General features: G+C 33.4%; 1 protein-coding gene across 5 annotated transcripts in view; it reads left to right on the forward strand.

Annotated features, from left to right (window-relative positions):
* The window catches only part of LOC111064042 (rab11 family-interacting protein 1), a 66016-nt gene that overhangs the window by 50848 nt on the left and 2466 nt on the right, over nucleotides 1–12702 (forward strand). For 2 of the 5 annotated variants that reach the window (XM_039442299.1, XM_039442302.1), the window contains 2 exons: nucleotides 2888–3025; nucleotides 7250–7398. In XM_039442299.1, the coding sequence (XP_039298233.1) occupies nucleotides 2888–3025; nucleotides 7250–7398 (287 nt within the window). The remainder of the gene's footprint in view (nucleotides 1–2887; nucleotides 3026–7249; nucleotides 7399–12702) is intronic. The other 3 variants (XM_039442301.1, XM_039442303.1, XM_039442300.1) reach the window with 2 other exon arrangements.

Here is a 12702-nt window from a genome sequence, read left to right on the forward strand (position 1 = left end):
CTACAGTTACAATGGTTAGGTTGAATGAAAGCTATCAGTTGCTAATAATTTTCAAGACTCGGTTGTATAGAGTGGGCTAGCACTAACTAGGCATAGGTGCAACTAGAAATATTCCAGTCGCCCTAGTAACTGCTCAATGCATGTGGATAGGAATTGACGTAGCAACAGCTGCTAGACATAAGATATGATCACATACAATGTATTTTTCCTCCACCTACTGTCTAAAGTACTTACTTTACTGCCTGAAACCTAATACTAAAGTGTCACTTTTTCGCTCTCGGTAGTAAAAAACAGAAAAACTCCCTAGGGAGTAAAAGTGACTCCATTTAAATAACATGGGGAGCATCTCTATTTTGAAACTTACATTGTAATAGGTTAGAAGGTCTAAGCTCAGATGAGAAAGCATAATAGAGGTGTCTGTCATTGAGTCAACTGAATTCAATACCACAACCAGAAATTTGATCAACTCATGAAATATATGTTTGTATGATAATTATTATATTCTTAATATTAGTAGACGATAAAAATTTATACAATTTTAAAAATATTTTATTCTATTCAAAATACCAGCCAACAAATATTTTTGATCTGCAATTCAAATCTGAACCGCGTGATCTGGAGTCAGCCATTTTTGGTAGCTGCTCAGCTGATATAATTCTTACAACTTTTGCCGATAGAATCGGCAGTGCCAGTCAGACGACTGGTTTTTAGGTTTTAGATTTAGGTTATGTTGTTAGGAATAATTGTCACCAATACGTAAGTTATTAGAATGATTTTATTTGCAGTTTCTATAAAAAAATGTAGATGGAGGAAAAATGTTGTGTACATCACGAGCGAAAAATACTTTTTCTCCCTCAGGAAAATTGCTGCCCTCGGCTTCGCCTCGGGCTTCAAACTTTTTCCCACAGGGAGAAATGTCGTACTTTTCACTCTAGATATACAAATAACTATTGTATGTAACCTGGCTTATGTAATGCTGTACTTTGGCTCAAATAAAAATAATTGAATCATTAGATGCACGTGAGATCATGCATGACCAAGCGCGCACATGAGAAACAAAATCTGGAATGAGTCATAGAAACCCGTTGTGACTTGCCTGTAGCTGCTCACACTGAACGCCACCAGCAAGTGTACGCGTTCAGTGTTAGGGCCGGTTTCCGAGCTCGGGATTTAGCTAAGTCCTAGACTTTAAACAGCTGGAATCAGAAAATTGATTTTCCAGAACGGGGCGTAGTCGCAGTCATTGTCATAGTCAAATTTGAATTGAATTTCGAAAAACTAAAAAATTAAACACAAAATAGTGTAAAGTTTCAGCTATTTTGAATTGAATGTCTAATTTCGTCAATTATATAAATGAGAAAATAAAAACTATGACTACTGTTATAAAAGCTGTGACTACGCCCCGTTTTGGAAAGCCAATTTTCTGACTCCAGCTGTTTAAAGTCTAGTACTTGGCTAAATCCTGAGCTCGGAAACCGGCCGTTAGTGTTCATATTGCTCTTTCCAGATTTTGTTTCTCATCTGCGAGCTTGGTCATGCATGAACACGCATGCACTTGCACATATGTGTATCCAATGAGATCATGCCCTTACTATTTTCTGGAGACATGTGATTACTCCTAGTTGGATCTACCTATAACTAGCACATGGTTACTCCACTGAATTTTTGCAGTAGCTAGAATAATGGTGACTAATTGCTAGCCACTGGATTCCAGTTTTTATCCAATTCAATTCAATTTATTTGCCATATATACAAGATTTTTACAATCACAAATTCACATAATAATTGGGTACATCATACAGAAATTCAGAATGTACTCTATTCTAGAAATAATAAAAATAAATTAGATATAACATAACTGAAATCCCAGTTGTACTCATTTTACCGGCAGTAATTGCTAGCAGAGACATGTGTCTGATCGCTAGCAATGAGTTCAGTTCAAATCATTGAAAGATTTTTTTTATTTTTTCTTCTTGATTGAAACACAAAAAAAGAACTTTGTTGAAATTCACAAAATCACAATTTTATTTTAGGTATTCACCAAATCAATCTATTATGTGTAATTTTATGATTAAAAGTCTATTTTGAAAAATATTCTAGCTTTTACCCATTCATCAATATCTTTTGTAAGTTTTTTGTTTATTTTGTGGGTGAATAAGTTTAAGGGAATCAATTGACCCAAACAATACATTAACATGCTATTTATGTTTGATGCAAGACAGTTTATAGTTGCATTTTTAAAAGTAATTCTTGAGCAGACATAATAAGACTTTAACATCTAATAATACTTTAGCATCTTCAATATTCAATTCGAAAAGTTCTTTATTCCCCATAAAAAACAAAACAATATAATTTACAATCTGTCAGTTCTACATAACTTACATAAGAATAATATTTTCATTAAATAAAAAGACTAGGAAATTGTCAAAAACTACAGATTTTATTAGAAGTTAGAAAAACCTGCTTTGGTTGTTACACCATTGTAAATCTCTGATAATCTACTGATCTCTGATTTAGTTTATCAGAGATTGACAATGATGTAACAACCGAAACCAGTCTTTCTAAATATTATTAAAATCGGTTGTTTTTGACAATGTCCTAGTCTTTTTATTTAATATGAATAATTACCACAATATCAACTTCTCAACTACACAAAAAGTGAATATTTTAAAAAAAAAACATAAGTAAATGACAGTTGAAAATGAATGATGTAAAATATGAGTCCTCAATAGAATTTTACATACATTCAAAATTAAAGTTGAAATACTTTCATTCTTTTTAAACTTTCAAATCAGCTAGTTTCTGTGCCGCATTTATTTGTGTGAATCTATTGTGTGAGTGAGTGTTACTTAATAAAATTCAAATTAAATTGAGTACCGCTGAATAGCAGAAGGAGGAAGTGGCGGGGGAAGAAAGGTGGACACGTTGAAAAGACGTCTGAGTGTTCTATCGCTCTTCTCAATGAACAATGAGGAAAATGCTAAAACTCCATCGCCCTCCTCGTCTTGCAAGGATCTTGACGAAGGCAAGAAAGTAACATTTTTGATTTTGTAGAACACGGTTGGCTATATGGTTACTTACTTCACAATCAACTTATGTTTTCATTCAACATTGTAAATATACTTTTGGTTTTCCAGAACACGGTTGGCAGTATGATTTCTCCCTTCACAATCAAGTTTCAGTTTTCATCGAGTTTCAAATCAGTTTCTGATTTCATTCAACATTGTAAATATATTTTTGGTTTTCCAGAACACGGTTGGCAGTATGATTTCTCCCTTCACAATCAAGTTTCAGTTTTCATCGAGTTTCAAATCAGTTTCTGCTTTCATTCAACATTGTAAATATATTTTTGGTTTTCCAGAACACGGTTGGCAGTATGATTTCTCCCTTCACAATCAAGTTTCAGTTTTCATCGAGTTTCAAATCAGTTTCTGATTTCATTCAACATTGTAAATATATTTTTGGTTTTCCAGAACACGGTTGGCAGTATGATTTCTCCCTTCACAATCAAGTTTCAGTTTTCATCGAGTTTCAAATCAGTTTCTGCTTTCATTCAACATTGTAAATATATTTTTGGTTTTCCAGAACACGGTTGGCAGTATGATTTCTCCAACTACAATCAACTTATATATTTTCATTCATCATTGTAATAGTATCTTACGTCGCAAGGATGGGAAAGGGTCTTTTGCAGGCGAAAATGATGTTTCTAGTCGAAGCGTTAGCCGAGACTAGAATTTCATTCGAGCACTGCAAAAGACATTCACGTCCAAGCAACGTACACTATTTTTTGTCATAATCTAAAGAAGAATAATTGAGAAATAGAAAACATTACCTGCTTGTGCTGACGTTACTACAAGCATTCTATAAACATAACCTAGTTTACAAATTCCGAATTAGGAATTTCTTGATTGTAGTTGACAAAACTTCCACCTGGAGCGCTGAAGGTGGTTTTTTGTAGCAGTTTTGCTGTTCCTATTTCGGAACTAGGAAACATACTCAACTGTAAAGAAAACATATGGTTTCATTACAGTACAGTATGCTGTAATGAGAATCATATGTTTATTTGTTCTGCAAACAGCTGTTTACCGGCTTGATTTCATGCATGGAAAACAGGTGAGATTAAATGACTATGACAAAAATATATTTTCGGTTTCCAGTATGATTTCTCCCTCCACAATCAACTTCTGTTTTCATTCATCATTGTAAATATATTTTTGGTTTTCCAAAACACGGTTGACAGGATGATTTCTCCCACCACAATAAACTTTTGTTTTCATTCATCATTGTAAATATATTTTTGGTTTTCCAGAACACGTTTGGCTGTATGATTTCTTTCTTTGCAAGTTTTGTTTTCATTAATCATTGTACAAAATATTTTCAAGTTTTAGAACACAGTTTTGGTATGATTTATCTCTTCAAAACCAAGTTATGTTTTCTTTTATCATTGTACAAAACGGTTTTAATATGTTTGCAGTTGATACACGATAATGTTTGTTCTCATATTTAAATATAATGAGGCCCACTTTATAATGGCAATATATGATTAACATAGGTGTTAATGATCAGGAAATTCTTCATCCCATCTTAAACTCCAATGTGGAGTTTTATTTTACTTAGAATGACTGTTTGAAATTATTTTCTCAAAGATTCGAAGTTTACTAATTAGTTTTTGTTTTAATAAACTTTTTAATGGGTCCAATGTTCACCTGGTACATGCAAGTTCCTATTCGATGTTTCTATTTTGAAGAGTGTGTACAGCATTTTATGAAATTTGCCAAATTATTGAATGTTTACAGTGGCTCTCACAAGAGGACGTTCTCATATTTTAACTGCCCGTTAATGTGCTCATTAAAATCCATTCAGATTTCAACATTGTTCACACAATCTGTAAATATCACCGCTACAATTTGTGTCATCATGTAAATAATAATTCTTTTTCATTGTAAATCTACATCATTTATGGGGTCTATTGTAAATCCCTCCTTTCTGTATTTTCAAATTAATCATGGAGATTTCTGGGATATTCAACGTTTCAACTGCTAGCTTGATCTATGCAGATGGATCTAAATTAACCATGGAAATATCTGGGATATTCAACGTTTCAACTGCTAGCTTGATCTATGCAGATGGATCTAAATTAACCATGGAAATATCTGGGATATTCAACGTTTCAACTGCTAGCTTGATCTATGCAGATGGATCTAAATTAACCATGGAAATATCTGGGATATTCAACGTTTCAACTGCTAGCTTGATCTAAGCAGATGGATCTAAATTAACCATGGAAATATATAGGATATTCAACGTTTCAACTGCTAGCTTGATCTCTAAGCAGATGGATCTAAATTAACCATGGAAATATCTGGGATATTCAACGTTTCAACTGCTAGCTTGATCTAAGCAGATGGATCTAAATTAACCATGGAAATATCTGGGATATTCAACGTTTCAACTGCTAGCTTGATCTATGCAGATGTATCTAATCAATTCTGGATTGTGGTACCTCGTTTGGACTTCTGTTAAGTAACTGAGTTACTATCACAACCGGGGTTAATTTTATTAATTTCTATCAAATCATTGGAACTTATTAAATTCTTGCTAAATGGAATCTTAACAATTATTAAGGTACCAACAGAATGGAAGGGTCGCGGTTTAGCTTTCAGTTTCGATGGATGCCATTAATCTATGTTATGTTCATCTGGATGTCATCGAGCTGAAACTCGATTAAGACTTAACCGTTCTATTCACTTCCATGCATTATTGATTGACTTCACATTAAATATATAATCTGTAATACTAATATAATATTAGTTTTAATGACGATATTAAGCTGTGAAAATGCTGTGATTTGCTGTGTTGAATATAGAAAATACTCTATTCTTCACAATAGTGTCTATTCTCTACAATTTGTGTTACATGGAGGTCGATAGCTAGCGTGGCCTAAACTGAAAGCTAACCTGACCGTTCTGTTCATACCCTTAAGCCTGGTTTTCATTAGTAGAGTTAGTGGTAGAGTGGTAGAGTTCCATGGGCAAGTGCTAACTATCTTGTGAACTCTCCCAATGAAAACGTTCATGGTAGAGTAGACTCATGGTAGAATACTAGTTTTTAGTAGAGTAGAGTGGGATAGTACTCTACCATTTGCCTTCCCCCACCACCGCTCCTCACTCTACTCTACCACTACTATGCTAGTAAAATAGTCTCGAGCTAGTAGAGTCGAATTTAATTTTCTTATTCTTCAATAGCCGTAGTTATCTCTGCAAGCAAAAGATCAGCCGTATATATCAATGCTTTTTGTAAAACGTTTGTGGCTGAACGGCGATAATGAATGTACCCTATTGACACTTTAAGCTTAGTTCTGTTCACTAGACAACACACTTTAGCTACTATTCTCAACTGTAGTGAAAACAGTTACTCGACCAATTAAGTAGAGTAGAGTTAGTATGCCAGTTACTGGACCACTAACTCTACTAGTGAAAACCTCTACTAGTGACCTCACCCTCAAATAATGTAGACCTGACATTTTTATACTCCATAACTGGAGTTCTTAGGATGTAATCTTTAAATAGTAAAATATTTCTAGCAAGTATGATTGTAAATCAAGGATGCAGCCAGCCTAAAGCTATATTTCAATAATGCCGCCTGCCAACTCCAACATTATAAGACAGATCTTTCCTGTAAAGGTTGTTTTATATCAAGGAAAAATAGAGTTGGAGCTGAAATATATCAATCCACTTTGTCTCTTGCTATTCTGAGTATGGGTATCCATTTTCAACGTTTGATCATCTTACAAAGCAACACTCCAAATCAAGGATGTGGAGAGTAATAGCCCATAAACTTCAAAAAAATAAATTTATTGTAATAAAGCACTAGAATATTGTCTGAAAATATCACGAATTTATTAAAAAGTTACATGTTTTAACACAGGGTGTCATCTTCAGTGTGAGAATTCAAAAATCAAAACAATTTTTGACTATATTCTAGTGCTTTATTATGGATAAATATCACTAAATCTCACCAAAAACAGTATCTGAAGAAATGTATTTCTAAATGTAATCTATCTTACTGTTTCTGTACAAATAATAAAGATATATAATAAGCTGAACATCAGCTGATGAAAAGCGAAATGCGCGTGTTCATGGCACATAAGTCTGTACTCACCTTTAGAAGGTAATGGTGAGTGACGTTGTATTTTATTTGTGCTTCAAATATCCACTTTTTCCTCTAAACATGTTTCCCAATGTTACAGATACAAGATCCACATTTTCACCATCAGCCTTCAATCGGAGTACTATGGAAAGAATTATAATCGGAGGGGAAACCGAGAAACCAGTTGCTTCCAACTCATCTAGATTATCACAAGAAGTTCTCAAAAACTATGAGGGCAAATCGAGAGAAGTAAGCAATATTACAGGGTCTGTATAATAAGTAACCGGACTGACCTCAAGAAATTTTTTATGGGCAAAATATGTACAATTTTTCATTAGATATCTTCAAAGTAGTCCCCATCGGAGTCGATAACACGCTGATACCGGATTTTCAAATCCCTGAACGCTCCCTGGAAGTCGGCAACCTCCATGCTGTCTAGAGCCCTCGTCGTAGCACGTTGAACGTTTTCCAGAGTCCTGAACCGCGTCCCCTTGAGTTGTCTCTTGATTTTGGGGAACAAAAAGAAGTCCGGTGGTGCCATATCCGGGCTGTAAGGAGGATGTGGCAACGTTACCCTCGACTGTTTGGCCAACTGCTCGGTGACGAGCAGGCAGGTGTGCGACGGAGCATTGTCGTGATGGAGGATCCACGAATCGGCAATCCCCGGCCGGACTCGATGAACCCGGGCGGTTAGTCGACGGAGCACCTCTCTGTAGTACTGGCCGTTCACAAAGAGTTTGTGCCACCCGGCCAGTACTACAGAGGTGTTTGTTTGGTGTAAAAATAGTCAAAATAAGAAGGATGGGCTGAGTAATGCATTCTATACAGAGAACGGATTAAAACAAGGCTGCTTTTTGTCCCCGATTTTATTCACCCTGTTTATTAATGATATTTTTGATAATATGGAAGAAGGGATATGGGTGGACGAATTGAATATTAAAGGACTTATGTATGCCGATGATTTGATTCTGATTGCATCCACGCCGAAAGCATTACAAAAAATGATAATATGTTTGAAACATTACTGTGAGACGTGGGGGGGGGACTTACAATCAATACCGACAAAACTAAGATAATGGTGATGAGAAAGGGAGGGAGACTGGCCCATCATGAGAGGTGGTACTGGGGAGAAGAGCGGATCGGAGTTGTAAACAAGTACAAATATCTAGGTGTAACATTCACTCCTCAGTGAGCATGTTAGAGAGAGAGTGTCAGTGGCAAAGTTTGCATTGAATAATGTGTTGAATAGTTTTGTGGCCCATAATGAAATAAACATGGAGAGTAAGTGGATAATGTTTGATGCGGTGGTAAGAGCTCTTGTGAGCTATGAATGGTGGTCAGGTGTGGGGATATAAGCAATTTGAAGAAGTAGAACGGTTACATAGAGCCTTTATCAAGAAATTATTTTCGTTACCGCAATCAACATCCAATTATATCATCTATTTGGAGGTCAATAAGTATAATTTACCCCATTATTTATTTGAGATGCATTACAGCTATATTAAAAGAACCCTTTCTTTGCGACCAAACAGGCTGCCACGAAAACTTGCACAGAAAATGTTTGAACAGAAAGTAGGATGGTATAAAGTGTGGAAAGAGCAGGCAGAAAAATATAACATTGAATTGCCAAGATGGGAGGAAGGAATGCGGGATGTACTAAGGCAAAGTTTGAATGATATTAATGAATGTATAAAAAACGAATGTAGAGAGAAATGGAGAGAAAGAGCAAGGCAATCTGTAAATTATACTGTCTACTCACGTTTGAACCCAATCACCGAACACAATAATTATATAGGAGCCAATCTCACCCGCAATGAGAAGTCAATCATATTCAGATCAAGGGGAGGTCTATGGTACTTGAATAGTAGTGTGGGAAGAGAGGGAATTCAGACCATATGCAATAGGAGGGAAAGGGAGGATACAATGCATTTTATCGGAATGTGTCCAGTACTAGCAGAGATAAGAGGAGCGCATTTAGGCGATATGTAATTCTTTTGTTGCCATGATCTCTTTGGTTGATTGATTACAAAATTGTTTAAAATTTGGAATTCTTCAAATTGGATAAACTTCAATTTCAAATACTTGCATGTAAGTTTTAAATCAATAAAAAAGCTCAACTTGGCAGACGACCAACAGGTCATGTCATAATATATATATTTGTGTAATCATAAAATTATTATTGATTGATTGTCATGTTATGTTTTTTCTTGTATCAATAAATATATTTTCTATTCTATTCTATTCTATAGATAACGTTGTATCATGTGGAATTTACTTGACTTCCCAAGGCTAAAAATAATGACCATGGAATGTCTCTTCATCTATAGTATTATAAAGATTATATATTAATAAAAATAGAAATCTAAATACCCTTTTAAAATTGTTTTACTTGGATTTCTATTTTTATTTATATTCAACAGCAGCCCTAAAGAAAAAGACAGAATAATATATATTATATGATTACATATAAAGAGTTTATTTTTGCTGGTGATGCCTGAATTTCATATTTTATTTTATTTAAGTATATTTATGAATTATATATTTATTTATATTTTTAATGACATGTCATATTATAAAGAGTTTGTAATAAGTCTTAAATATAAATAAAACAAACACCTGCCTGCTCGTCACCGAGCAGTTGGCCAAACAGTCGAGGGTAACGTTTCCACATCCTCCTTACACCACCGGACTTCTTTTTGTTCCCCAAAATCAAGAGAACTTAAGGGGACGCGGTTCAGGACTCTGAAAAACGTTTAACGTGCTACGACGAGGGTCTAGACAGCATGGAGGTTGCCGACTTCCAGGGAGCGTTGAGGGATTTGAAAATCCGGTATCAGCGTGTTATCGACTCCAATAGGGACTACTTTGAAGATACCTAATGAAAAATTGTACAAATTTTTCCCATAAAAAATTTCTTGAGGTCAGTCCGGTTACTTATTATACAGACTATGTAGGTTAGATCACAATTCAATCAATCGAACAAGTCCAATTTCCTATCATCTTATAAAACATTATTCAAGAATACAACACGATATTTATTTGCCATTAAATGAAACATATTTATTGTGCAGAAAGATCACATATTTATTGTCAATTTAGAATATTCAAGACTTATTACAAACTCTTTATAATATGACATATCATTAAAAATATAAATAAATATATAATTCATACTTATACTTGAATAAAATAAAATATAAAATTCAGGCATCACCAGCAAAAATAACTCTTTATATGTAATCATATTATATATATATATATATATATATATATATATTCTGTCTTTTTCTTTAGGGCTGCTATTGAATATAAATAAAATAGAAATCCAAGTAAAACAATTTTAAAAGGGTATTTAGATTTCTATTTTTATTAATATATAATCTTTATAATACTATAGATGAAGAGACATTCCATGGTCATTATTTTTAGCCTTGGGAAGTCAAGTAAATTCCACATGATACAACGTTATCTATATTACAGAGCTATATTCTCACAGCTCTTTTCTACCAAATGGAAGTTTTTTGTCGTGCCAGAGTTACCCCGTAGTTAAACACTGTAATACAGATAAACTTGAAAGAGTATGTAGTAATAAATACCTCATTATTCACACTTAATTTCAATAAAAATACACTATACAGTTTTCTGCACACATAATTAACATTCCCAGGACAATCTACTATCAAAATTAATTATTGTCTTAAAGTTTGACAGGTTTTAAAATTGATGCATCTATATCAACTCTGGGGTTTTAATGTCCAATTAAATATTAATAAACCCATGCATTAGCCACAAAAACAAACTTTCTAGCAAGTAATATTGCTTGAAGGTTGGTTTGCGCTCAATATATTATGATCATATCCTTATTGCATTACAAATTTTAATAGAATATAAACTAGACTGACACCGTGCAATGCAAAACCACTCTTGCTTTCTTCAATTTTTCACCGTGTTTAGTACAGGAGTCTATCTATATTCAATTCAATTCAATTTCATTTTCATGTTATGAATCGTATATAATACAATATTAACACAGGTCATAAACATTTCATCAAACAATACACATCATAAATACATTACAAATGTCACCTCAATATACATGCAATATAGTATATATAATTAAAAACAAAGTTAATATCACAGATGGAATTATTGTAGTTGAATAAACTAAAAACAGGGGAATCAAAAGTCTCCAATACCTGAAAAGTAAAGATCATACAGTTAATTTAAATTTCAAGTTTTTACTTAATCACAATATTCTAATAATAAATTACTGAATCAAAAGTTCACCAATGTCATAAAAACATCTCTTACTTAACTCTATATAATGAGGTCCACGTTATAATGACAGTATTTGTTAACATTGATGCTGCTGTATCTTATTGTTCCTGTACAAATACAGGTATATTAAACATCATCTGGTAAAAAGTGAAATGCGCGTGTTCGCGGCGCATAAGTCTGTACGCACCTTTACAGTTTTTACGTTATCCGGATTGATCACTCTATGAGGACGCTCAGTAGATTTACTACGTCTTTCTGACAATCCCATATATTAATAATAAATAATAATAATAAATTTTATAAACCAAACATATCAAACAAAATAATAATATACAATACTGCAAAATCTTGTACTAATAAACTTATACAAATCAATGAAAAAAGGTCCATCCCTCTTTAAGCATAAGCTTGTGCTGAGGGATGAGTACTACAGGATGAGGGATGAGGGATAACTACTACATATTTTTATTGACTTGAGCCATCAGAAAAATTGGTCAAACTAGAAAACGTAGAGGCTAGAAACGTTGACCACGAGTGCTTCAAACTGCTGTCGTTCCATTAGGCCTTGTTCGAATGCGCTCTTCACAATAACACTTCTGTTAATTATGATGTTTTCCTCATATTTCCCAATTGAATAATTTTACAAACTAAAAAATGTAAAATATAAAAGTTATGTTAAAGTTATACTCATTTTAAAACGAATGTGTTTTAAGCTTAATGTTCTCTTGTACTGTGACTATTTCAGTAGATATTGTCTAATGTTATTTATCTAAGGAACTTATTGATATGGCATTTTAATATCCAAGAAGAAATATATAATCTAGGCTGAAATTTATTTGCCAAAAAATTCATACATTACAAAAATTTGAAATAGACAAGTCTAACAAAAACATAATATCTTAAACTAAGAAATAACATAGAATAGAACTTGACTAATCATGAAAACCTAAGATAAAAGTAGAATTTTTTAGGCGCCACCAGCAAAAGAAAAAACATCTTGCCCGCTGGTGGGAGTATTTAATAAATAAACTTGAAAAAGTATTTAATAAACTTGAAAAAGTAGATCAACTAAAAAGAATAAACGAGTAAATACATAGATATCTTAAAAACCAATGAAAAACAAAATTAAATGAGAAAAAAAATTTTAAATGAGAAAAAAGACAAATCAAATTGGCACTACCACCATTCCGCTTCAAATAGGTATAAAAAATGAATGTAACCAGGGAAAGTTTGCAAATGTGATGTGTAACGCTTTTTACACTTATAAAATAGAAT

Source organism: Nilaparvata lugens, chromosome X, assembly GCF_014356525.2.
Source record: "Nilaparvata lugens isolate BPH chromosome X, ASM1435652v1, whole genome shotgun sequence".
NCBI lineage: Eukaryota > Metazoa > Arthropoda > Insecta > Hemiptera > Delphacidae > Nilaparvata > Nilaparvata lugens.